Below are 27,990 nucleotides of genomic sequence, written 5' to 3'. Positions count from 1 at the left end.
GAACATTCTCAAGCCAACCGCAATCATTTCTATGTGTATGTCTCCTCTTAGCGGGTCGTGTTGTGCTGCCATCACGTTGTCGCCTTTATTCCGTTTCTCCGGTTGGTGGCGCTGCAGTTTCCCCCGCAGAAAATTCTCCGGCATCACAACATCCGGCGCGCTGGTTCCGCTGCGCGGCGGCGGAGAGAGAAGGGGCAACTGAGTCGTTTAAATGAGTTAAAATGAGCCGTTTAACATTAAACTAGTTCACTAAAATAGTTTATTCCTTATCCTTAAACTCGCCGGCTTTAATCCCGTCACCAAACCGCGGTCTGCCGTTCACGGTTTGCGGTGTTTCAGCGCTCAGTCTGAGGACTAAAGACATGTTTGAATTAAACGCCTTCGGTTTCTGGCCTGAAACACTTAAAATGGATTTATTTCTGTGAGGAGTCGCATTTCCTGCCCGGGCTTCTCTTCGTGAACCTCCAGCTACAGAAAGACCCCAGAATGAACCGAAAGAAAGACAAAGGCTTCGAGAGTCCGCGACCTTACAAACTATAAGTATCAGAATAACGCGAGCCTGAGGCTGTTTCTTTACTGCCAGTCAGCTTCTTCGATTGTTCCGTTACACTTTAAATGATGCAGCAGACTCGGGCGCCAGAATGTAACTGCTGCCCTAGTTAAGGTGGAACGGGGTAATTCGATCAAGGAGCTGACTAAAACAACACTTTTCATTTCTTACACATTTGAACACCGTTAACCGGCAGCTGTTTAACTATGTTGTCTTTTCCCCAACACAACCCACCAGGTGGTCTGCATCAACAACATCAACTTTCAGAGGAAGTCCGTTATTGTAAGTGTTTTTTCCTCATGTCATTGTTTTCCGTACGAGTGCAAACAGTTTTACACTCACTAGTTACTGTATGAGCTCCTCCGACCTTATAGGTCCGCTAGATCTGTGGTTTTGAACTCTAGTCCTAGTCCTGCACACCTGATCCAGCTTATCAGGCTTTTTATCAAGCTCTTGACGAGCTGGATTGGGTGTCCTGGAACGGGAAATATTTTAAAATATCCAGAGCAGTGGGTTCCCAGGACTAGAATCAAGAACCACTGCACTGGATAACAGTGCAATTGAAGAATTTAATTCCAAAATGTAGTTTCTGTTGTTTTCCATTATAAGCTTTGTTGAGAGTATTCTTTAAAGGGACCTTTATTAGAGAAATCCGTTTCCCCATTATACATCAGCTGTTGTTCTTGAGAATTCAGTATATCCAAATTTATTAATTTATAGGCAGCGTTTTGTAGCTCATATGTTGTGCACAATGTGTCATCTTGTACCCCGTTTGTCATTGGTCAGTCGACTATATGCTATTTATGGATCATTCTTAGCACAGCAGTGACTCTGATATGGTGTGTGATGTTAGTGTTAGTGTACAGCACTGTTGGAGTTTTTACACATGCACATGGCTGAGCAGCTGCGTCCAAGCCTCACATCACCAAGCACAATGCAAAGCGTTGAAACTAGTGGTGTAAAGTGCCGCCACTGGAGACGTGTTCTCTGGAGTGACGAATCATGCTTCTTCATCTAGCAATCTGATGGATGAGTCTGGGTTTGGTGGTTGCCAGGAGAACAGTACTTGTCTGACTGCGTTGTGCGAAGTGTAAAGTTTGGTGGAGGGGGGATTATGGTGTGGGTTTTTTTTTTCAGCACTTTTTCCAGAAGTTGGGCTCGGCCCCTTAGTTTCAGTGAAAGAAACTCTTAGTGCTGCAGCAGACCAAGATATTTTGGACAATTTCATGCTCTCAACTTTGCAAGGTCCGTGAAGAGATGGATGAGTGAGTTTGGTGTGGAAGAACTTGACTGACCTGCACAGAGTCCTGACCTCAACCCGAAAGAACACCTTTGGGATGAATTAGAGCGGCGACCTTCTGCAAGCCAGGCATTCTCGTCCAACATCGATGTCTGACCTCACAAATGTGCTTCTGGAAGAATGGTCAAAAATTCCCATAAACACACTCCTAAACCTTGTGGAAAGCCTTCCCAGAAGAGTTTAAGCTGTTGTAGCTACAAAGGGTGGGCATCATATTAAATCCTATGGATTAAGAAGGAGATCTCACGCAATTTCATATGCATGTGAAGGCAGGTGCGCAAATACTTTTGGCAATATAGTGTCATGTCTCCAGGAGGAGGGTTGGTGACCAATAGTCTAGAGGATGGACTATAGTCTCTAGCTATAAACCATCATGTCTAATAAAGTGCATGGGTAGTGTAGACTGAATGTTCTTAACAATGTCTGGTAACTAATATTTTCTTCAAAATAGTGTTGTTACATATTTATGACAACTGTCACATTCTTAGGTGAGTATTTAGTGCTGTGTTGTTTTCCAGGCTGACTCTTGGTGTAATGTTTGTATTGTGGTAATGCAAAGCGCTGTCTTTAGGTAATACATGGCATTATGTTTGTTTGGACCAGGGTTTTGTGGAACTCACCATCTTTCCCACTGTGGTGAACCTCAACCGCATCAAACTCAACAGCAAGCAATGCAGGATTTACAGAGTGCGAGTGAATGACTTGGAGGCACCTTTCATTTACAATGATCCCACGCTGGAGGTCTGCCACCATGAGTCCAAGCAGTGAGTAATGCGCTCTACGAACTTCCATAGCCTCATCTTAGTTATTTGTTTACCATCTTGTACTTGCAGTCTTACATATTAGCTTTTGCAGCTACTCCAGCAATGTGTTGGTCAGCAATGATGCTAGTCAATGTTATATTTGTAATGTGATTAATGTTTCTGTTCTTGCATTCAGGATCCAGTACATTAATTTCATGTTGTATGTGTGCTTTGCAGGCGGAACCTGAACTATTTCTCTAGCGCCTACTCTGCAGCAGTCAGTGCTGTGGACCCAGATGCTGGAAATGGGGAGCTGTCCATTAAAGTCCCTTCAGAGCTCTGGAAGCAAGGGGATGGTAAGCCTAGCGATGCCTTTGTGTGAAAGATTACAAAGAACTTTTTCCATGGCAGTCATTGAGCAGTTTGGTTTGAAGTGGTTCCTCTGGTACACAACAATGAGATATTATCAGGAGGGATAGGACTCAGGATGGCTTTCACATCCAGATTCTCCAACCACTGAAATTACACCCTTCTATTACTGTTCTATGCATGTTCTGGGATTCCTGGATGCTTACTGTGCAATCTGCTTGTGCAGAGATGAAAGTGCTGAAGGTGTATATTGAGTTTTCCCTGGACCAGCCAAAGGGAGGGCTCCATTTTGTTGTACCTGACGTGGAGGGCAGCATGGCGGAGAGAGGAGCTCATGTTTTCTCCTTTGGATATCAGAATTCCACACGGTAAGCCCTGAATCAGGCAGGAGTATTCCGTTTCTCTCTGGGATGGTTGGTGTCCAGCACAGTTTGGAGATTTCCCTCCTCAGACACACCTAGTGAAACCTGGTAACAGTCTGCTGGGTTCAGTCAGGTGTGTTTGAGAACAAAGATCACCAAATTGTGGTGGACTAAGGCCCTCCAGGACTTGACGTGGACACCTCTGTCATAATGCAATTGTACCAAATGGTTAAACCTGCACAGGCATCAGAAGTGGTGACCAGATATGAGCTTATCATGATGCATATTGTATATCATAAAAAAAAAATGTTTTGTGACATGCTATCTTGGCCATATAACCCACTTTATCTCCAGAAGTGTACACTCATCAGCCACTTTATTAGGTACACATGTTCAATTGCTTGTTAACACAAATAGCTAATCAGCCAATCACATGGCCACAACTCAATGCATTTAGGCGTGTAGAGGTGGTCAAGACAACGTGCTGAAGTGCAAACCGAGCATCAGAATGGGGAAGAAAGGTGATTTAAGTGACTTTGAATGTGGCCTGGTTGTTGGTGCCAGACGGGCTGGTCTGAGTATTACAGAAACTGATGACCTACTGGGATTTTCACACACAACCATCTCTAGGGTTTACAGAGAATGGTCCGAGAAAGAGAAAATAAGAGAATGGGCAGACTGGTTCGAGATGATAAAAAGGCAACGGTAACTCAAATAACCAACCAAAATCTCTGAGGAATGTTTCCAGCACCTTGTTGAAAGTATGCCACGAAGAGTTAAGACAGTACTGAAGGCAGAAGGAGGTCCAACCTTTTACTAGCAATTATGAAATTAACATTTCGCTCTGCGAGACTGTATAGGACTTGGACTTTTTTTTCCATGTGATTTTTGAAAAAATATTGGAGATTTTTGAGGCAGAAATCATATACAGCATATTTCTTTCAAAAAAACCTTTTAGACAATAACATTTCTCAACGCCCTCAAGTTTTTGTGTGTGTGTGATTTCCCAAGGTTCTGGTTCCCCTGTGTGGACTCCTACTCGGAGCTGTGCACGTGGAAGCTGGAGTTCACTGTGGACGCCTCCATGGTGGCAGTGTCCTGTGGAGACTTGGTCGAGACCGTCTACACTCATGACATGCGCAAGAAGACCTTCCACTACATGCTGGCCATCCCCACAGCTGCACCCAACATTTCTCTGGCCGTAGGACCCTTTGAGATCCTCGTGGACCCTTACATGCATGAGGTTTGACACTGAACTTGGTATTTCTTTGTGTTTCTGGACCAGGAGATACTGGAGGGGAGTAACTGAGGAAAATGAAATTGGAAGCACATTTTTACATTATATTTTATATTAGCCATTAGGTGGCAGTGTGCAACATTCATGTTGTTATGGATCAGTGGTTCTCAAAGATCCTCAGGGTCTCCCAGAAGGTCCACATTTTTGCTTCATTCCAGCTCACAACATAAAGGGATAGAGCACCAACTGTGTGGCCCTGATGACTGGTTTGAGAACCAGTGCTACAGTTATTGTTTCATGTTTCAAGGCCAAGTGTGCTTCTGGAACCAAACTTTGTTTTTCAAACTAGCTCAAAAGTTATCAACTACATTCTTCAGAATTCTTAGTACTTTATGCACCTATTCAAATTATGTATGTTGTTTTTTAATGGAAAAAACACACTTATTGTCAATATAAGTGGACTTAAACAATGTGCTTTGGGATTAAGAAACTGATCTATGCCTAAGTGTAATATAGCATGTATTGCTTATCTCTAGCTAATAGTCTGTTTTTTCCTCAGGTGACTCATTTCTGCCTGCCCCAGCTGCTGCCCCTGCTGAAGCATTCCATGTCCTTCCTGCACGAGATCTTTGAGTTCTATGAGGAGATTCTCACATGCCGCTATCCATACTCTTGCTTTAAGACTGTCTTTATTGATGAGGCCTATGTGCAGGTGTCATCCTACGCATCCATGAGTATCTTCAGGTGAGCTGGTTAAATGTGGCTTGTTCTGTTCATTAGCTGATGAATGGAACATCTGACTTTTTTTTTTTTGTAGCATTTTAGCAGTGTGTCTATCATTTTACATGTTTTTACAGCACACATCTGGTTTAATTAATTTTTTTTTTTTTTTAACCAAAGGCTTAGGCTTAATTTTTTTTAGGAAGTCAGGTACTGCAAAATTGTATGCAGAATTATAACTTCACAGGACCTGATTTGATATGCAGGCATATGCAAAAGTTTGAGAACCTCAGTCAAATTACATGGTTTGTTGTTTTAATAAGTGTGTATAAGTTAACACATCCTCTAAAAATGTACACCTCTGCACATTTTAGTGCACAGTTACTGTATATTTACTGGATTTGTCAAATATGTGGGGGGGGGCATAAAATGTGCAGTAGCTAGTGCAAAAGCTGTGGAACATTTCATGTGTTTAACTTTTTTTTGAGCCACACAATGTATGTTGTTGGGATTTGGAAACCTCTCTGAAGGAGATGTGTAATTCCACACAGTGTGCAGAATAGCACTTTGTTTCCATGAGCAGATGAACCTGATGACTGCGTGTGTGTTTTGAAAGAGTATTTAAAGAGAACTCAGTCTCGGTGAAGGACGTGTCATCTGATGATGAGTGAATGATCTGCTTTTCATCAGTATAATGTTAAGTGTTACTTGCAGCAGTGCATGCATATCATATTTTAAAGTGTTTTTCTTTTTTGACTCCATAATGCTCCTTCTTTGAATTTTAATAGAGTCTTGCATAGAGCGTTAAACTCAGCAAAAAAGTCAATTGTGCACTAAAAATTGCAAAAAATGCAATGTTTAAGTTTTGTCATTTAGGTGAGCTCTCTGTAGAGGATGTGTTAACTAATTTTACATAGAAAATCAACAAAAAATAATTTTTTACATAGAATTTAACAAAAAGTCATTTAACAAGTGGTGTTGAAACTTTTGCCTACGACTGTACACTTTCTTAGAAAGCGTGTGTGTGCGGTTCTTCTATTGCAGTACAAACCTGCTCCACAGCGGAATGATCATAGACCAGACCCCCTTGACACGACGCTGCCTGGCACAGGCCTTGGCCCAGCAGTTCTTTGGCTGCTTCATCTCACGGATGTCTTGGTGAGTGCACTAATGGCAGTGCCTACACAATTGTACTTGTCTGTATTCTTTTGGGAAAATTGTTTATTTATTTATTTGCTTGCTAGGGCAGTGCTTTTGTTTTTGATTTTTGAACTTGGCTCTGGCAGTTCTTGCCCCACGTTTTAAGGCACAAGTATAAACAACCATTTTACTGTAAATCTTAAGTGCTCTGCCTTTTCATGTCTACTTCTACCTCTTATCCTAATTTGCCCTCTTCCAGTGAAATGGACTTGCTGGCATTTTGTGTGGGTGGGTGTGTGTCTTTGGGGCCTGTGACACCATTTTGGAATAAACCTTCAAGATGTTGAAATTTTATATGAGGTGTCCAAAGTTTTGATCTGTATGTACAATGTGCCCTCTTGTGTGTGCTAAGTACGTAAAACCCAAATCAGATGTGGAGGCTTCAGTACTCCTTATTATTTCTTTATTTGGACTTGTATGTGGCCAATTGGAAAACTGAGTATGCTTTGATATTGAGAACAGCTGCCTGCATGTAGTTAATTGTGTGGTTTAATGTTGTTCAACCCTGTAATTGAAGACAGCCCGCCAAAAGATTCAGCTCTGGCTTCTGCACAGGAAGAGAGGAGAGGTTTCGTGTTCTCCCCTCTACATTCCACTGTGAACTTCTTCTTATAGTGTTAATACACAATAAACACCCAGTGATGTTTATTTTCTTTTCCAGCGTAGACAAGCTAACATATGGATCCTAGTAACATTAATTTTCATCCTGAGAGAACTGTTTCATTTTTGTGCAAAAGAGTGCCGTTACTTTAGATCAGTGGCTCCTAAAGTTTTTACAGTTCCCTCAGATGTTAACCCTCCTCCTTTCACCCCTCACACACATGCAGTTTGCTGTAATGTGTGTGTAAGACATTAAGCCTTGTAAAACTAATCCCCCTCTATACAACAAACATGTTTATAGTTCAATGACGACACGGCAGATGTGCTGGATAAGACTGAAGAAATAAATATGTTAACAAAATGTTAACAAAGCTTATATTATTGTTTTGTAGATATAGTGAGGGCACATGGGTGAGACAGAGAAGTCAGCTTCCTTAATGTGTAATCACAAAGACAGCTGCACAAGTAGTGGTAAATATGAGGGCACATATGCATGTACAACACATACTGGGGTTCTTAAATTAAACAGCCAATAACAAAATGTTCACAAATGTGGCACAGGTCACATACAGCACTGTAACATTGTCAGCTAAGCATCTAATGGCACTACAACACAAAGTAGCACTGCAAATATGTAAACAAAATGCTGATCACTAATCACAGCAGGTAGAAACTAATACCTCAATACAACCACTTACTGGGTCACATCTGTGAAGGTAAAACTACGTTGAAAGCATAGCTCACAAGCAGTATACGTGCCTTAATGACAGTTGCTAGAAGATACTCAGCACACAAATAATGAATGAATCACCTCTGCGATTGTTAGTCCTGAACATGCAATGTGCAGAAGCGACCAGAGTGAAAAGCCTTTTCCCAACACAGCCTTTAATACAAATATTATTAATAATAATAAAACACCTGACTATTAGAGCACAGTGTTGTGGATATTATAAATATTACAGTTTCTCATCATTTATGCTACATGCCATGTATAAAAGTACGCAGCCCTGTCCTGAAATCTGGCACTGGCTTTTGATTGAAATTACTATTCCTGTCAGGATCCCTGACAGGGTCTCTTGCTTTGTAATTGCAAGTCTGGTTAATAAAATGAAAGGAAATGAAAGGTAAATGAAGTGTGTGTGTCTATGATTTGTTACCATATGTATACAATCGTGTGTAACAATAATTAAGTCTTGGCAGTAACATCAGGCAGTCTGCACTTAATTACTAGATTCATTGCTGTTTTTTGAACCTGACCAGCTTCATGCTTTCAGCAGAAGCCGTATATATTAGACTTTTTATTTTATGCCATAAAAAGTTTTTTTGCAAGCCTTTATTAAATCAGTATTGAAGTACAAATGAACATTCTGTACTTCCACTGAACATTTTGCTTCCTTTTGTTCATGCAGCATAACCACCAGTATGAGAGGGTCTATGAATCTTTCCTTTGAAGCTGACAGCTACATCATTTGTGCCACTGTTTTTCTGCTGTATAGAGCTGGAGCAAACAAGATGACGATTGTTTTGCTGTTTTGGCTTTTATTACTAAGCCATAAAGAAATGCATGTGTGCCAAGAAATATGTGATGCTTAAACCTAGTTGTCAGCACAGGTATTAAAATATTGACTCTTGAGGAGTGTTATTGAGCTGGTATCATTAAATGACACTTGGTCTTTTAGCCTTGTTTAGGATGTGCATCTCAAGGTTCATTTGTTAAGGACAGGTAGAAGATGGCTTGTGCTCACACCAAACTGCTGTTTTGGCTTGCAGGTCTGATGAATGGGTCCTAAAGGGGATATCAGGCTATATATATGGCCTCTACCTGAAGAAGACTTTCGGAGTCAATGAGTATCGCCACTGGATCAAAGAGGTGGGGAGAGACAGAGTTGATTCTCTTGAACTGTTTAAAGAGCAAAGAATTTGAACAAACCAGCGGTTCTAGTTTGTAATCATGGCATTTTTTTAATGCAATTGTCCTGCAGGAACTGGACAAGATCGTGGATTATGAACTGAAGACAGGAGGAGTCTTGCTGCACCCCACTTTTACAGGAGGAAAAGAGAAAGAGAAGTAATGCTTGCCAAACTTGCAAATTATAGTATTTACTTAGCAAAACTGAAGACACTTGCAATTTATGTTTAATGAAATTTTAGAATAGAATTTGACACAAAAGCCACACAATTTTGGATTAAAGGAGAATTATTTCAGTGTGGTTTGATGTGAAATGATGCAATGTAGAGAAACTATGCAACTTTTTTTCACAATAATTGTGGTGGGGTCACGCAGTTTTTATACAATACTGTGCACCCTGAGACCACCCTTTGTTTATTTACTTTCAGTTAAAACTGCCATTAAGTACATTTTTTTTTCAGCACCAGGAAAAATGTAGAAATTTTACAGAAAATAACAATTGACAAAAGGCTCAACAACTAAATATAATGTTTTTGCAGTATTTATTGTGTCCACCTTGTTTTGAGCCAACATCAAACATAATAAAGCATGTTCTCTGACTTGTGTAAGTGGGGAAAAGGTTTTCTTTGGGTTCTGTTTTGCTGTTATTTAATGTACCTCTTATTCTTTTTTTGGCCAATACCTCCTCAAAACTACAGTGCCTCAGGCATCAGGTAGCCTATTTGTAACCATTTCATGTAATACATTTCTGTAAGAGAGCCTTTAGGAGCATTAAAGGCTTCATATGTCTTGTTCCTATCACCGCCACTGTGATCAATTCTAACTTAAGTTTCTCTAGAATGAAGCATTTCACATCAAACTACTTCAAATGACTTTATCTTAATGATTAATTTATGCAAGAATTTTGAAAAATTCCCTTATAAAGTACAGAAATGCTGTGTTTTTAAACTTTTGCTGATCAAAGTTCTGTGGAACATTCTGTTTATTTTATCCTCATAAACCACCGGCAGCTCTTGATTTATTTGTCTTAAATCAGATGCTGAAGTTGCTGAAATAGAGGTTTTATTGCTGTTTTTAAATTATACAGACATTTATTACTTCCTGCATGGACTGTCAGTGGTTTGGCCCCTTCATCCATAATGTGGGAAAGGAGGAGAAATATTGTCTTCTTTTTTTGTGTGTTTTTTCAGCCCAACTCCCCACTTGCATTTCTCCATCAAACACCCCCACACACTGTCCTGGGAGTATTATAAAATGTTCCAGTGCAAAGCCCACCTGGTCATGAGACTGATTGAGAACCGGATCAGTATGGAATTCATGCTGCAGGTAACAGAATCACACACTCACAAAATCTCCTCACTGTGCTGCACTTTAGGTTCTTGTAATGCCTTTGGTTTATTCTCCAAAGGAATATGGCAGCATTTTTCAGCCTAATCCCAATCTGCTATATCTGTAATTGTATGGTCACTTATAATGGACAATAAATTCCACACATGTTCCTGGGGAACAAAAACAGATTGTGGTCATATGCTAGCAGTGTTGTAGTGTGGTGTGGTAGTCTAACAGTTAGCAGTAGTTAGTAGTTAATAGGTAGTTTTGAATTCTTTTTTATGTATTTCCATTAAATGTTTATTTAACTTTGTCAAAGGTTTTAGTTTTTTCTAAATACAGAGAAAGTTGTATAAATGGTTGTCCATGGTAATTGAGTGGCCAGTACTGATAAGTCAGATAGTGTTGAAAAATGTTTTTTCATTAGTCCGTAGACAGTTTATGCACAAAACATGCAGGCCTCTCTGAACACTTTAGCAGGTACAGAGCTGAAATTGCCTTCAGGGATTCCTGGCTTAAGATCTTCAGAGTGTCCTGATGGAAAGGTAGACTTCATTCAATGTAAAGCCTGTGACTTGAATTTTCAGGTGTTCAATAAGCTGTTGAGCCTGGCCAGCACAGCTTCGTCACAGAAATACCAGTCGCACATGTGGAGCCAGATGCTCTTGTCCACCTCTGGCTTCCTGAAGTCCATCTCCAACGTGTCAGGGAAGGACATCGGCCCCTTGATTAAGCAGTGGGTGTATCCTTCCCAATTTGTGGTCTGCTCTGACTACATGAAGGACTTTAAGGCAAATTAGTAGTTAGGTTGGCAAATGCTTAATTTGAAGAAATGTAGAAGCATGATTATAAATGGAGAAAAAAGATTGTGCATCATATCATTTGCTCCAGTCTTTTCATCATATCAAAACAAACCTGTCTCATGTCTGAAGACCAGATGTTTTAGCTTTAGCAATGGTAACTGTGGCCGAGAGCTAACATCTTTTGATGCTTCTTAACAACACCCTCAGAGACCAGAGTGGGGTGGTGAAGTTCTTTGGTAGTTTTGCCTTCAACAGGAAAAGGAATGTGCTGGAACTGGAGATCCGCCAGGATTACACCTCCTCTGGCACACAGAAATATGTGGTGAGTCATAGTGTGTCGCTGTGGGTGGGTGTATTATTATGTAAGGTAAGTGTGTGGGAATTTGATTTACTGAGAAGAGAATTTCATGTGTGTATGGATGCTCTTGGGTGGTCCTGAAACTTCAACTTTGACATTATGAGCAAGTTGTATGTAATTTGCCTGCGTTTGTGTGTTCTTATAAAGGGCCCCATTAAGGTGACTGTTCAGGAGCTGGATGGATCCTTCAACCACACTCTCCAAATTGAGGAGAACAGTCTGAAGCATGACATACCCTGCCACTCCAAAAGCAGAAGGTACATCATCTCAGAATGCAATGACATCTGCTCCATTTAGTGTTTTGCAAGAGACAAAGATAGTTCCAGTGTTTCCCCTACGCCGGGTACTAGATCATTCAAAGCTGTCAATATTGTTGTGTGTGTGTATATAGTGTCATCAAAAATTTGCAGTTAGAGTAGTATCATCATGCGTTATTACATTTACATTTATGACATTTGGCTGACGCTCTTATCCAGAGCGACTTACAATTGGATCATTTTACACAGGGAGGCCAAGGTGGTGTTATTGGTATAGTGTAGGGTTTTTGCCCAGGAGGGGATTGAACCCCAGTCTACAGTGTAGAAGGCAGAGGTGTTAACCACTACACTACACCAACCACTTACAAAAATACAGTAAATACACTATACATATGCCTACACCAAGTCTGCACCTTTATTTTCAAGAACTGCAATTGTAAAAGATTAGGAGTTTATGTAGTCACTTTATTTATATCCAAAGAAAAAAGAATAACTTGCCTGCATTTCTATTAAAACGTGTAAGAACAGGGTTAATGGTCACTTAAACCAGCACTAAATGCCAGGTAGTTCTGCTTTTGATTATTAGGGCTTGAAGAATACTGCAGGAAGGTGATTGGTTATTTTTGCAAACATCCAAAATGGGGAAGGGGCTCTTGCTAATTTCTTTCATCAAATTAGAAACACCATTTTCTTGTTCCACCTTAAATGCATATGACTCCATGTCTCTTTTTTAAATGATAAATGACAAGTTCATATTTATTTTTTCTGACATTCGAAAAGTTGTATCAGGCCAAAAAAAGTTTAGTTTTTTTTTTTTACATTCACTTGCTGCATTACACTAATTACAAATAAGCAGGACTAATTATGCTATTTTTGTAAGGAAATGCACAGTTGGTCAGTGTTTCAGAAGTATTGATGATATCCACAATATACTAAGAAAAGCTTATTGTGACCTATTGTGATGTAGTTTATTATGGTAACAATAAATATTGTCATATTGCCAAGCCCTGCAATTAACTACATAATATAATGTGGAGTGTAAAGTTGATACAGAATGAAAATTCAAAGTGAATATAATTCTTTACGCAAGTATGTGTTTAATTAACTATGTAATTGTTTAATTAGTTATGTAATTACCCTATAACATTTAAATTCCATGGTGCCTGCCTTTTTTGCACTTCATTCATTTATGAGGATTAAACACTCTTAACATAGGATTAGGTGCTTTTGTCACCTTGTGCTTTCCACCAAAGTGTTCCTCCCTTTTTTAGGAACAAGAAGAAAAAAATTCCTCTGATGAATGGCGAAGAAGTGGACATGGACCTGTCAGCCATGGAGTAAGACTTTCCATTTCTCTCCAGTCCTCACAGTCCTTTTAGCTGCCTTTGGGCAAACCTATTCCTAGTGCTGTTCCTTCACTGCTTTTCCTACGATAGTTTGCAGGGCGCTTTTAAATTACAACCACATGTTGGCCTTATATAAGTGTACTGTCTGCTACTAGTGCCTTATATTCTTTTTTCTTTATGATCTTTTTTTTAAATAGTGAGAGAATGTTTATGAGAGTAATGGCTTCTCATTTAGCTGACAGTTTTGACAGAGTTGCAGGCCATTTTACGAGACAGTGGTGTTGTATCTCAGAGGTAAGAACAGGGTAGGCTGGAGCAGGGCCAACAGAAGCAGGACAAAGCTAGGCAGAACAGCAACCATCTTCAGCAGCAAATGGTAAGAGGAAAGAATGAAGGTGTGCTGTAGAATCGCAACATTGTACAGAAGTGAAGGGACATTAATGTTCTTAGTCTTTCTGTTACAATGTTGTAACAGAAAGTTAGTGTTGTGAAACGCTTGGGAAGTATCCCACATCAGCAGAGGTAGACTAGGAGGGCAGGGGATAATCACACTCTTTATTAGGTCCCTCATAGAGATACTGACAAAATTGTTCACTCATGAACAATAGAAAGATTCAGTTTTGACTTTTGTACCTCACCAGTTACCTTCAACATAACGAAGGCAATGCTGGTGTCTGTTTCTTCTTATTCATAATGCATCACATTCGTGATGACTCTTTTCAATCCAATCTTTGACCACCTTCAACATAATGTATGAATTATTTATATATATATATATATATATATATATATATATATATATATATATATATATATATATATATATATTTTTTTTTTTTTTTAATCTCAGTGCTGCACTTTGTAAGTTTTGGGGATTTGGAGATCTCCCTGGTGGATATGCAGACATCCCAAGTGTCCCGGAAGCTCTGAGAGTCTCCCGCATATTATACGATTATACATAGCGGCTCCCTGATGCCCACAAGCTAGATAAAATCTCCTGGAATCTAGAACGAGCGGCCAAGAGCGCACACAAACACACACGTAGGCGACACAGACTTTTTTTTCCCGATCACGAAAAAACTTCCGGGAGACTTGGGATGTCTGGATATATGTAATGGCACCCAACATTTTATAATATATATAATGCTTCAGGCATCTTCCCCGAGTAGAGGTATCTGATTGCAGTCACACTGGAATCAAAACTTGGTGAAGGATCTGTCTTCCAATGCAAGTGAACTGTCTATTATTGCCATCATATCTTCAACAGTCTAATGTTAATTATGCCTTTGAGGCCTATACATCGTGCCGGACCTTCCTTTTGAGACTGTGCATGTGACATTAATGTGTAAAGACATATGATGTGGTTCGAAAAGGTCCCACAAAATATGACCTGACACCTCTGACTTTTAATTTATAATTTTAGGCTTTAGGAGGAGACACAGCAGTGCATGCACACCTTATTTTAGTCTGTTTTACAATTCAGATTCAATAATGCTACTTCTTTCAGTTTTTACAAAATTCTTATGTAGTGCAGCTTTATACACTCACTGAGCATTTAATTAGAAACACTATACTAATACCAGCTAGGGCGTCCCTAAGCTCTCAAAACAGCCATAATTCTTTGTGGCATAAATTCCACAAGATGTTGGAAACATTCCTTTGAGATTCTTGTCAGTGTTGACATGAGTGCATCATGCAATTCCTCTGATTTTTTCAAGTCCACTTTTACACTACGACTCTCCCATTATACCACATCCCAAAGGTGTTCTATTAGATTCCACTGAATGGCTTTGAACTCATTGTCATGTTTATGAAACCAGTTTGAGATGACTTTTGCTTTGTGACATGGTGCATCATCATGCTGGAAGTAGCTATTATAAGATGTGCAAATTGTGGCCATGAAGAGATGCCCATGGTCAGCAACATTACTTAAATAGCCTGTGACATTAAAGCAATAATTGATATTAATGAGCCCAGCGTGCTATGAAAACAGATTTATGAGGCTACATTTTTCCAGTTTTCAACTGTCCAGTTTTGTTGAGCCTGTGCCCACTGCAGCCTCAGCTTTGTGTTCTACTTTTGTGGCCCATCCACCTCAAAGTTAGACTTGTTGTGCATTCTAAGATGCTTCACTACACTTCATTACAATAGTACAGAGTGGTTATCGGAGTTATAATCTGAGGATTCTTCATCTTCTCGTTGATGTATGTTCATATTTTCAGGTAAAGTTGCGCAATTTAAAAAAAAACAAAACTGCGGCATGAAGTTCGAGCTTTACATTATGTTTACGTCACGTCTTCTTCTGTGAGTTTATTGGCCGGCTGCAAAGCATTAATCTGATTGCTGTCTGACTCATGTAGTCCTCACTGTAGTCTTTCTGTCAGCTTGATTCAATCTGGCCATTCTCTATGACATTTTTTCCACGTTCTGATGGTTGATGTGAACATAGCCTGAAGCTGCTGGCCTTTATCTACAGGATTTTAATGCTCTTCACTGCTGCCACATGATTGGCTGATTAGGTAATTGCATGAATGAGTAGGTGTACAGGTGTCTAAAAAAATGTTTGTTGAGTGTATATATGAAGAGCATAAAACTACACTAATTCTTTTCTGCAGTGCAATGTAATGGCTGAAGAGCCTAGAACATCTGTTCCAGTAAAAATCTATTTACATTAGAATTAGGGTTGCATAAAATGGACAAAATGTCATATTCTGGTTATTTTGCAGCATGTTGTAATTATGATAGACCTCACAATATGGAACATTAGCACAGGGCTAGCAAATTCAGAGTACAGCAAACTGTTGTATATTTCCTCCTCAAACACATCTATTACACCTGGCAGTTAACTTGTGATTTAGCTGTGTTTGAACAGGAAAATCTCCAGACTGTCTTGGGCTCTGGCTCTACAAAACTGGAGTTTAATATCCCTGTGTGAGTGAACCGTTGATGTGACATGATGACGTGAATGCCTTTGATTCATACAAACACCCACAGAAACTCATTTGAAATGTCTCTGAATGGTCAGGAAGTTTGCAGGACAAATATTGTCTTTTCTGGTTGTGTTTGCACATTGCAGCCTTAGATCAGTTTAATCTTTATTGGTTAAAATTATGCACCTGGGATCATGTATGACCAGAAATCATTGTTTTAGTAATATGTCACACTGGGTTAAACCTCTCTTTCTGTGTGCCCTGGCAGCGCGGACTCTCCTCTGCTCTGGATACGAATTGATCCGGACATGTCCATCCTGCGGAAAGTAGAGTTTGAGCAGGCTGACTTCATGTGGCAGTACCAACTCCGCTATGAGCGGGATGTGGTGGCTCAGGAAGAGGCAATCTCAGCCCTTGAGAAATTCTCCACGGCCGCTTCTCGCCTAGCCCTCACTGACATCCTGGAGCAAGACCAGTGCTTTTACAAAGTGCGCATGCAGGCCTGCTTCTGCTTAGCCAAGGTAAAGGGAAAGCCTTTTTAACCTCACCTAACTTAACCTAACATCTGGAGTGAAGGATTGAGGGGAGTTAAATTGGTGAATGATACATCTCAAGCTCAGTCTCTTGATGCAACACAAATTGCTTTGTTTCACTGTATTTATACCATTATTGAAAACGCAAAGGAATGTGTATGTATATGTATTTTTTAATGTACTTACTGAAGTAAGCATCTCTTATGACTTATATGGATCATAGAAGGTTTTGACATCTTATGCCATGCTGTTTGCTAAGACTGGCAACCTTTAGAGACAGTAAATCTTCTATTCACAACCTCTAAACTTTGTAAATTCCGTAATACCCATAAAAACATATCTAATGTTAAAATCATTTGTAACAACAGTATTGTTTTTAGCCAGTTTAAAATATGACTGTAATGTCGATTTTCATTACAATCATATATTCCTTTAGCAAACATAGTGGTTCCTTCATAAAGAATTAGAAGCTATTTCTGCTTTACGTAACAGTTAAACAGTTGAATAGTCTCACAATTAAATACACAAGGAAACAAAAGCAGTAAGAGAAACAGGGAGTGAACTAGAGGGAAAGACGTGTTGTGACTGGCAGAAGAAAAGCTGTAGTGTCATCTGTAAGATGAGATTGATGAGCAAATGTATCTTTTACATAAGTCACACTTCACACATAGCAACTTGCTGAACTCTGAAGCTTTGAACGATGATCTAATGTGGGACAGTTCACAGCTGGGCATATAATCATATTGTCAGTGCTGGAACTTTGTATCTCTAAAAACAGGATTTTTACTTTTAAGAAGTTTATGTAATTCTAATTTGTTTCATTTCTATTGGTCCATTCATCATCAAATTTAGTATTTTCAAATTTTGTCAAAAATAGAGATACAAGGTTTTGTTCTGACACAAAACAACACTGACACAAACACTTAATATATATGCATCTACAGACAACAATAGACAAATATTTTTAAAATAAAAGTAAATTAATAAGTCTAAAATGCCTAGTAAGCACATGGCTCAACATGAATATTCTTTGGTTTGTTTGATGGCCTCAGGCACAAATGACACTCTCCATCGGTCCAACCGACATGGAGCAACAACTCAAAAGCAGGAGTGGAGGATATCTGAAGGGTCTGCTGTTTATCTAATAAATCTAGTGACCTCAGTGGAATACAATTATTTTGAAGCAAATATGCATAGGCGCTGTAGGTGATTCTTGTTTTTGACACTTGGGGATTAAAACCAGCGAGCAAGGGAGAACGAGACAATGCTTTTCATAAAAAGAATGTTCTTCTCTTTCACTTGCTGTTTTTATAATATGCAAATGTTGATGTTGATTTTCATGGGCACTCAGTCATCTATATACAGCATGAGAAGCATTGGAGACAGCAGATACCCTTGTGGTCAACCTGTTGTACATTTTCACTTACAAGTGCTCAGTGTGATCTTATGGTCAAAATGTCCATTATCCTTACAAATAATTGGTAATCTTTTGATTCATCAGCTGGTGGGGTTAATGTTGAAGATGAAGAGGTTCAGGATGAGATTTGATTCATGTCATGGATTTGTGAGTTGACATGAAAGGTGTTTATTGTAGATTGCCAACGCCATGATGAGCACCTGGACAGGGCCTCCTGCAATGAAGTCTCTCTTCACTCGCATGTTCTGCTGCAAAAGCTGCCCGAACATTGTCAAGACCAACAACTTCATCAACTTCCAAAGCTACTTCCTGCAGAAGGTGCCACCACTTTATCAGTGCTTGTACATTCCTTGAAGCAGATATACATAAGATGTTAATTATTATCAGGCATTTTGTAATTGTATTTGGTGTTTTGGTAGACCATGCCAGTGGCCATGGCTTTGCTCAGGGATGTGCACAACCTCTGTCCTAAAGAGGTGCTGAACTTCATTCTGGATCTCATCAAGTACAATGACAACAGGAAGAATAAGGTGAGAAGTAATTAAAACGCACCATAACCAACACTCGTTTTTCTCGACTTTCTTTGCTACTTTGTCTGTCAAATGTATTATTTGTTGGTTTGTTTGTTTTGAATGTTTGCCATGAGAGATAATAAAGCTTTTTGAAAATTGGTAAATTAAATTTACTCTGTCAGATGAGAAGGGCCAGTCTCTAGAAGCACTCGAGTCTGTAAATGGTGAACATATTTTCCTCTGATCTTCTAGTTTTCAGACAACTACTACCGCGCAGAGCTGATTGATGCTCTGACCAACTCGCTGACTCCAGCCATCAGCATCAACAATGAGGTCCGCACAGTGGACAGCCTGAACCCAGACGTGCGCCTCATCCTGGAGGAGATCACCCGTTTCCTCAACATGGAGAAACTGCTGCCCAGCTACAGGAACACTATTACTGTCAGGTACAAAGATGGACGTGTGTGTGCGTGAGTGTGAGTGTGTATGTTTGTATTCCCTTACACTAATACTTAAATATACTGTAGTTTGGTGATTATTTTTTTTCTTTGCCCATGAAATTTTCAGGGTCTCTTAGGATCCGTCACTGAGAATGTTTGCGAAAACGTGGTCTTGTGCAAAGCAAACATTTTTCACCTAGTTCATTCAGCAGATGCACTGCTTAAACTAATGTTTAACAGGGTGGTTTCTTCACTCACTCAGATTATAAATCACATGTCAAATAAAGGCAGATCAAAAGTAGCCTGACCATAGTTGTCCTTGAGTACCCAAAGGATTGTTGTTTGCTCTGCAATGTCGAATTACTTTTTGTATAAACACAAGCTGCCACAGTGCAAGCAGAGGTTTTCACAGCATCTTGTGTTCTGTCAAAAAAACTTTGGAAGCTAATGTTGTTTTTTTGGATGTTAGAAGTCGTAATTAAAAATGTCTAGCTGCATATGAACATGTAGTATATGATAATAAAACTGCTATGTACTCAATCCAAAGATCAATGTTCTGCAATTTTGTGTTTGCTTATCTGAGTTCTGTCCAGCTCTTGCCCCATAGTCATTCTGTTTTTCAGTAAGAAGCACGAGGGTTCATCCTACACAACACATGCACATTAGTTCCGTGTACACTTATGAAGTAATCAGATAATGTAATGTAATCTGTATGCTTTTTAAAAAATTAATCTTTCTTTATATAGTACTTTTGATTAGTTACAAAAGTGTTTTACACAGGTATATTACAATGACAAGATAAAAACATGATCTGAATGAACATAGTAGTATAATTACAAACTACAGTCGAAAATATGCCACCGTATCTGTAGGCATACAGCAGCCTAAGCAAATGTTTTTGATTAGGATTTAAAAACACGTATCATGCTTGCATTCCTAATATTTCAGGAAAGCTATTAGAGTTTAGGAGCTACGTAAGAAAATCTTCCACCAGCTGATCTTCTAGTAATGCTAGGGGTTTTCAGTAAAGGAAGCTTGCATATATGGGCTATAATATTTTAACAGATCAGTAAGATATGCCACAGCTAGGCCGTTAAGTCTTGCTGTGTTGGCAGATGTTTTAACTTTGCACAAGGCTTAAGCTAGAATCTCATACTAAATAGTTGGACACGGGTTTGAGCTTGCATTTTACTGCATATTAGTTCCTACGGTTTGGATGTTAGAATTCTGTCAATCGTTTATTAATGTCTTGGGTCTAGACGGAGTGTGTTTGTATGTGGAAAAGAGTCCTACATTTACCCACTGGCCACTTTGTTGGTTACACTCTTTGTCCATTTTATCAGTTAATACATTCTTTACAGTGAACACACTTCTGCACAATTATGGTTTATTTGCTGAATTTAACACAACAAATAACATATGGTCTATGCAAAAGTTAAGGCATATTTTACACCGATCAGGCATAACAGTATGACGACGACCTTATTTACATGCTCACTGTCCATTTTATCAGCTCCACTCACTATACAGGTGCACTTTGTAGTTCTAAAATTACAGACTGTAGTCCATCTGTTTCTCTGCATACTTTACCCGCCCCCCCTTTTCCCTTGTTCTTCAGTGGTCAGGACCCTCATAGAGCAGGTACTTTTTGCATGGTGGATCATTCTCAGCAGTGCATCAACATTGATGTGGTGATGGTGATTTAGTGTGTGTTGTGCTGGTACAAGTGGATCAGACACAGGAGTGCTGCTGGATTTTTTTAAACACTGTGTCCACTCACTGTCCACTCCATTAGACACTCCTACCTTGTCAGTCCACCTTGTAGATGTAAAGTCAGAGACGATAGGTCATCTGCTGCTGCACAGTTTGTATTGGTCATCCTCTAGTCCTTCATCAGTGGTCACAGGACTCTGCCCACAGGGCGCTGTTGTTATTTTTGGTTGGTGGACTATTCTCAGTCCAGCAGTGACACTGAGGAGTTTAAAAACTCCAGCTGCACTGCTGTCACTGATCCACTCAGACCAGCACAACACATAAACACACCACCACATGTGTTACTGCAGTGCTGAGAATGATCTACCACCCAAATAATACTTGCTCTGTGAGGGTCCATGGGGGTCCTGACCACTGAAGAACAGTGTAAAAGGGGGCTAACAAAGTATGTAGATAAACAGTTGGACTACAGTCTGTAATTTTAGAACTACAAAGTGAACCTATACAGTACGTGGAGCTGATAAAATGGACTATGAACATAGAAACGAGGAGGTGGTTTAATGTTATGCCTGATCCAGTGTATGTTTTATGTTTTTCTTTTTAATATGGAAATGTGTGCACTAACATTTTCAGAAATTTAAGCTTGTTTCCAGAAAATGATGTGTTGACTTATTTTGACTTGGAAAATCAACAAAACCTGTAATTTGACCAGGGGTGTTCAAACATTTGTAAACAGCTGTAGGAGTTCTACAGTTACAGGTTGTAGGCCATGTTTGTTCTTACTAATTTGTTAGCCCTGTTCTTATCCCATCAGGACCACCACATGGCAGGTATTATTTGGGTGGTGGATTATTCTCAGCACTGCAGTGATGCCACTGCCATGTCAGCATTTTAGTGTGTCCTGCACTGAGCAGATAATAGGCATACCTAATAAAGTGCCCACTGTATGTGTTGCCAGTACAGTTTTTATGTATTATATATTCATCACATTGCTTTTGTCATCTTTGGGTTGCAGCTGTCTTCGTGCTATCCGGATGCTGCAGAAGAACGGCCATATTCCTAGTGACCCCAGCCTGTTTAAGTCTTATGCAGAATACGGTCATTTTGTGGACGTGAGGATAGCCGCCCTGGAGGCCTTGGTGGACTATACCAGAGGTGCCTTATTTATGAACACTGTACTAATTACATAATTAAACATAGGTTTTGTTCATAATAGCACCATTTTTAAACCCAAGCCTGCCAATCACCTCAATTATGAGAGTACGAATTGAAATATCCTAGCACTGTGTATGAGAGAGGCATTGGAACAGACTTGTACCCTTTTGACTTCAAGTTAAAAACAACCTGAAGTTATTATTGCATTTAAAGCAGATCTGATACTTACATCACACATGATGATTGTTTAAATAGCTTATAAAATGCTCATGACTGCATTTATCCTCTAGTTGTTAACACAGCACATTTCATTCATCAGCAGGAAGACATGACCACACACCACTCTCCTTTTCATCAGCTGTCCGGTAAATCCTTAAGCAAGACTTAGCTTTTGGGCAAATCTAAGGAACCATCATAAAATTTTACGCAAGTCCTTATGACCATGTTCACTTTATAGAGTCATTGACAAATTGCCAGTTAAGTTTTATGTGGAAAATGGTACCAACAAGCCAAACGTTTATTTGGACATAAGTGGGCAAAGGTCCTGTCGTTGAGGTTACGGGTAGCTTTTAATGTTTGCAGCAGCCATGTAGTATCACATTTAGGCACGTATAGATATTTAGATTTGTTTATCCTGGTTTTCTTTAGCTGAGTTGAGAGGTTGCTCAGCCTGGCTGAGCAGCTTAGGCCTGATGTAAAGCTGACTCTGCCAGACGTAGCAGGGGGCTGGCACTGACAGTAAGTACCTTGTGTTACCTCTGTAGCCTAATGGCGTGTGTGTGTGTGTTTTTGTTCTCTGTTTATTGACAGTTGACAGGAGCGCCGACGAATTTCAGTGGCTGTTGGAAATGGTCCAGAATGACCCATTACACTACGTCAGGTCAGCAATGTAACAGTTTCTCATTTTTGTTGAATATAGCTAATGAGGGTTTATGCATGTGTCCTTTGCCTAAGTCTTCATTAGTAATGTGTTCTTTGGGTGATTAATAAAATAATGATTAGCATGTGTAATAATCTACTTTTCCTCAGCAGTGCTACACTTGTATGCAAATGTTTGGGTGCCCCATATCACATTAGATGTCCTTTACAGAGAATGCACTTCTGCATATTTTAATGCACATATTATTATTTGTACACTGAATTTAATATATTGGAAGAAACTCTAAACATAAACTCAGCAAGATAGAAATTGTGCCCCAAGTTCCCTGTAGAGGATTTGGATCAACAAAACATGTAATTTGACCAGAGGTGTTCAAACATTTGCATACAACTTTAAAGCTCACTGTGAATCCTGTGATACTGGTGATTGCAGGTTTTTTCATTTTTACCTTTATTTTTTTAGGTTTTTATTTTTTACATTTAATCATTTTATTTTTCTTTACATTTCATTTTTCCCAATAGACATAAGATTCTTAGTATGCTGGCCAAAAATCCACCCTTCACCAAAGCAGCAGAGTCTTCCCTATGCAATGAAGCTCTAGTGGACCAGTTGTGGAAGCTGATGAATTCAGGTAGGTTTGCGATTCAGGCCCCTGGAAAATGTAGTCCTAATCATGCTTTTGTAATCTGTAAATGAACTGAAGAGCTGTTCTGATTTGTGAAGTGGCTGTGGTGATTTGGCATGCAATGAATAGGCTTTGTGTTTTCAGACTTTTGTTCATCAGAACCATAAGCTCTACCATTTGTTACAGCCTCCAGCCGTTATCCAAGGAACATATTGATTTCTGTTGTAAGCCTCAAAACAGTTTGCCTTTTGGAGACTTTCCAGGTTTTAGCTTTATTGGTAGTCTTATTTCCACACGCCACAAACCAGCTGACTTCTAACCTTTTCAGCTGTCCTTTAGTGTACATGTAAGTCTCTACCTCACCCTGGGACATGGAAAATCTCATAAAATTATTCTTGACTGTGATTTAATAGAAAACATGCAGTGCTTTATAACCTGCTTTCGATGACTGGCCGCACTTCTTAGAAATTCAGGAGAATCTGTTCTTTCACAACCTCTGGCAGGGTTTTAAAGATTTCTGCCCTTATTGTAATAGGCTTTACTGTGTAAGAACTTGCTTTTGTACTTTGAGGTTTGCATCTACTCTTGGATCCAGCCTTCTGTGCCAGGACAAAGAAAATGGCACTTTTTCATAAGGCTTCGAAAGTCTAAAGGCCTACAATAACTGCTGTTGTCACCTAGAAGCAACTTAATTCTTATAGCCCTTCCTGAAAGAAGGACTTGATAACTGCGGCAGTGATAGGACTTAACAGTTCAGTTAAATGGAAATCAGGACTAGCTATATACACGCATAATTTTTTTTTGTTTAATATATTTGTCGGCGTGTCTTCACATGTCCAGGCACGTCTCATGACCGGCGCCTACGCTGTGATGCGGTGAACCTTTATCACACTCTGTTTGGACTGACAAGGCCCTCATGCCTACCTCTTCCTGAGCTGGGCTTGGTGCTCAACCTGAAGGAGAAGAAGGCTGTCCTTAACCCTACCATCAAACCTGAGCAGGGCTCTGGAGGCCCAGAGCTGCCCCCTGCTGTGGTCTTCACTAGCAGTGTAAGCTCACAAGAGACAGTAAGGAGTCTTTCCTTTTTCACATTTCAAACAGAGGTTTTGTCAATTTTGAATCATGAAACCCTGTTTTAGTATGAAGTATGTGAATGTGTATTTTGCCTTTAGCAATGTTCTCATATGAAATATCATAATTTCCAAAGCTAAATCTTTTTCCTATTTTGACCCTTAGTACCATCCAGAAGTGCAATCCATGATTGTAGCCCTCTAGTTAATATAGCTCAGAGCTCAAGGAAGACCTTTGCATGAATCAACAAGCAGCACACTAACAAAAGCAAACAGCAAAGTGTAAAGCTACAGTTTTCCATTGAGAGCATCCACCGTAATAAGAATATACACACGATGAGAACAAGATTGAGAGGTTCCAGTCACATAAGAGTTGGAACAGTTGACTGTACATATGTTACATACAACATATTTAGTCATGAGTTGGAACATGCAACCGTTGTTGCTCTTCTGTTTGTCGATGATTATGAACTGTGTTAACACAATGAAAATAATTTTTCATGTTTAGGTTGATGTGCACTATGCTTTCACATGATGACAATAATGTTACTGAATTACTAAAAGTAAAAATTCTGACAGCTTTTATTTGTGTAATAAAATGCACTGTTTTTTAAGTGGAAAAAATATGATTAATTAATTTAATGATGTGATAGCTATACTTATACTTACTGAAACCCAGTGGTGATGTGATTTTTGTTTCTAACACTAGGGTTCTGATCCTAGATCTGCATTTTTTAGGAATGCTAACATCATTTAAATACAGAAATTTAAACAAACCTATAATTAGTTTTGATAAGAGAGGTAATGTAAAATTTTCTTTTAGATTTTGAACTATAATGTTACTGAAAGCATGAGGTAAATTCCATTCTACAGGATCACTAAGCAGTACTGTTACATACTATACATGCTTGTGCACAGGATATTAGTTAAGGGATCTACAATTGATAATTACCTTCATTCAGAACATCCTGCAATGTCATCATTAAACTCACTCCATATGGTCTGTAATCGCTCTCGAAATGTCTGAAAGCAGGCTACTTTGCAGGGAATTACTAGAGCCATTGAAATGCACCTATGGAATTCCTTGATGGAGTCGGAATATATCATGGAATGACAAACTGATTGGAATGTCCTTCTCTGATTGGTCATTTTCAGCTGGAGGAGGAGCATGTTGTCATGGAACCACCATTGGGTGGGATGGTTCTACCTTCTCAGGGTCTGAAGAGGAAGGCAGAGACTCCGCTGGCTTCGCCCCCTGAACCTGGGCAGGTGTTGCAAGAGGAGCCTGTGGTCAAAGGAGGTGTCAAGAGCAGAGTGAGTATCACTCCTGTTAAATTCTATGATCAAATGTGCTAGGTACAACCTAAACAGAGAATACTGTGGCACCCATCTTTTGTCAAGCTGTTCTGTTACTCTGTAAGACCTGAGTGTATCCCTGTTCGGATGACAAAACTGTCATGGTATAGCGTATTGGGAATTCCCTGCCTGGGCAAGTATTCCAAGCTATACCAATAAGAGTCTTTGTGTTAGGAATCTAACACTGCATCTGCTTTTCTGTAATGTGATTAAACTACAGAAAGCATAAATTCTGAGATTCCCATAACCAACAAAGGAACCAGTTGCTTACTGTTTATTTTAATTTGCTAATTTATTTTCTTTTTTAGTTTCCAACTCAAGAGGAGGAAGATATTGATATGGACACAGTTCATGACAGTCAGGCTTTCATCTACCACCATCTCAACATGCTGGACAGGCCTTCCACACCAGGTAAGTCAGAAATCGACAAATGCATTATTCTGTTTATTGATGTTTAAAAGAGCTCTTAGAGGAGTGAAACGTCCATCCAAAACTATGAATAGCCAGTCTTCCACTGCACTTTGTAAGATAGTTGCTCTGGAAGAGATATCCACAATTCATAGACTGAGTTATGTTTACATAGATTGAGTCCACCATTACCAAGTGTGCTCATTTTGTAAAGATTTGCTTTGGCCATTGTGAATAACTGTGTAGTTAGAGAGTAATACACAAATGTCATATGCATCAGACATCATTTACAAGGATCCCACTTACTTGGGAAACTTAAGGTTTGCCTTATTTCAGATTATAGTAGATTGGGCATAAACACTGAAAAGATACTCAATTTAGAATTAAAGGGAAATGGGCTAACATACTATTGACATTGTGACTGGTCTTATGCAAATAACTACAAGTTGGCCTTACAACCTCTTATTAATGATGTTGAAAGATGTTCCTTTAGTGCATTACTAGGCATTATATACATGTCTAGCCAAAATAAATAATACTAAAATGTGATATTTATGGTCAAATATATTTTAGTGACTGTGTCTGGTGACACATTTAACCCCTTGACCTTTTCCCCATCCAACCCGTCTGTAGGTAGGGAACCTCCCACAATGGAGCAGACCATTATGTCCATGCCGGCCACGCCTGTACCTTTGTTCAGCAAAGAAAGCACGTTGTCCTTGAAGCATGGTGGGGAGCACCACCATCACCATCATCACCACCACCACCATGAGCACAAGAAGAAGAAGAAGAAGCACAAGCATAAACATAAACATAAGCACAAGCATGACAGCAAAGACAAGGACAAAGAGAAGGAGCGTGACTCCCACACCTTCAGCAACAGCCCGGCCAGTGGTCGCTCCATGCGCTCGCCCTCTCTGTCTGACTGATCAGACCAAGATAGGACTTCGTTTTGGCACCGTATTTTTTGTTATGATTAGTGGTTTTACACTTTGGATCCAGTCTGCAGGATGAAAGCTGCTGGTAAACAGTAGTAATTAGCATACATTTTCTTCTCAATATGACCACCAATTGCACTTAGGTCAATAGGAGAAGTTCAGTGACGTTACTAGCCAGATCAGTTAATGACTGACCCTTTTTTTAGGGGGGGGGGTTTGAGCCAGCGATTCCACCACTCACACAGCCTTCAGTTTCAGCCTTAAACTGTCCTTGTTACTAGTGTGAGAATAGCCCTCAGTTTCTTCTTCAGTGTAGTCACTAACTACTCGGACTCTTCACATGCTCATAACCACACACACCTCTCACCACAAGGACCACTTGAAGCCATCTTGACCGATAAATGGCAGTATTCTGCTGAGTACTTTTATGAGGGAATTTTTCACTGGGCAGGCTCTCGAGCTCTGTTAATGCATCGGTAGTGCTTCATTAGCTACTGGAAATTGTGGAGATTGAAAACTGTAAACTTATATAAGGCATGAAAAGCAGAAAAAGTTGAGCAGCCCCCACTTTGACCTGAGTTCACACTAGGAGCGGTTTAAAATGGACTTTGTGAACAGACTTGTCCATCATATTTGACTGCTGTATTATACTTTTCAGAAGCCACGTGTTACTTTTGCTCTGCTTCATGCTGACACTCTCTCTAGCTGTGTTTTAATTTCTTTTTACTTCACTGTAGTGATTTTTAAAATCTTGCTGTTCAGTAGAGTTTTGTCATCTCTTTTATATCTGTGATGTTCAAAATAAAAATGTCACAAAGAACTGATTAATAAAAAATGTCTTTACCATTAATTGACAGCTGTATTATTTGATGCAGGGAGGGATGGTGATTTTACTTTATTTGTAGAGTGATTGTTCTCCCTTAACAACCA

At 39.5% G+C, this 27,990-nt stretch overlaps 1 protein-coding gene across 2 annotated transcripts; it reads left to right on the top strand.

The window, feature by feature from the left end:
* Window positions 1-142: 142 nt before the first annotated feature.
* Window positions 143-27,910, top strand: taf2 (TAF2 RNA polymerase II, TATA box binding protein (TBP)-associated factor). Of its 2 annotated transcripts, none has more exons than XM_017700865.2 (26): window positions 143-536; window positions 778-832; window positions 2,454-2,614; window positions 2,831-2,949; window positions 3,189-3,330; window positions 4,336-4,567; window positions 5,121-5,305; window positions 6,326-6,439; window positions 8,852-8,951; window positions 9,064-9,149; window positions 10,181-10,316; window positions 10,907-11,061; window positions 11,330-11,444; window positions 11,628-11,737; window positions 13,009-13,074; window positions 16,282-16,534; window positions 18,141-18,281; window positions 18,383-18,493; window positions 18,728-18,921; window positions 21,644-21,783; window positions 22,594-22,663; window positions 23,185-23,294; window positions 24,129-24,355; window positions 25,514-25,672; window positions 26,023-26,125; window positions 26,756-27,910. In XM_017700865.2, exons 1-26 carry the CDS (start codon window positions 487-489, stop codon window positions 27,049-27,051), a joined length of 3,630 nt encoding a protein of 1,209 aa, XP_017556354.1. In that variant the 5' UTR covers window positions 143-486; the 3' UTR covers window positions 27,052-27,910. The 2 variants fall into 2 exon arrangements, with proteins under 2 accessions (XP_017556354.1, XP_017556355.1); XM_017700866.2 differs by having other exon boundaries at window positions 487-536; window positions 24,129-24,337; window positions 26,756-27,051.
* Window positions 27,911-27,990: the final 80 nt, after the last annotated feature.

The sequence above is a fragment of the Pygocentrus nattereri genome, chromosome 3 (genome assembly GCF_015220715.1).
Source record: "Pygocentrus nattereri isolate fPygNat1 chromosome 3, fPygNat1.pri, whole genome shotgun sequence".
NCBI lineage: Eukaryota > Metazoa > Chordata > Actinopteri > Characiformes > Serrasalmidae > Pygocentrus > Pygocentrus nattereri.
The sequence above is the reverse complement of the archived record's forward strand: the minus strand, read 5'-3'. Positions and strand labels throughout refer to the sequence as shown.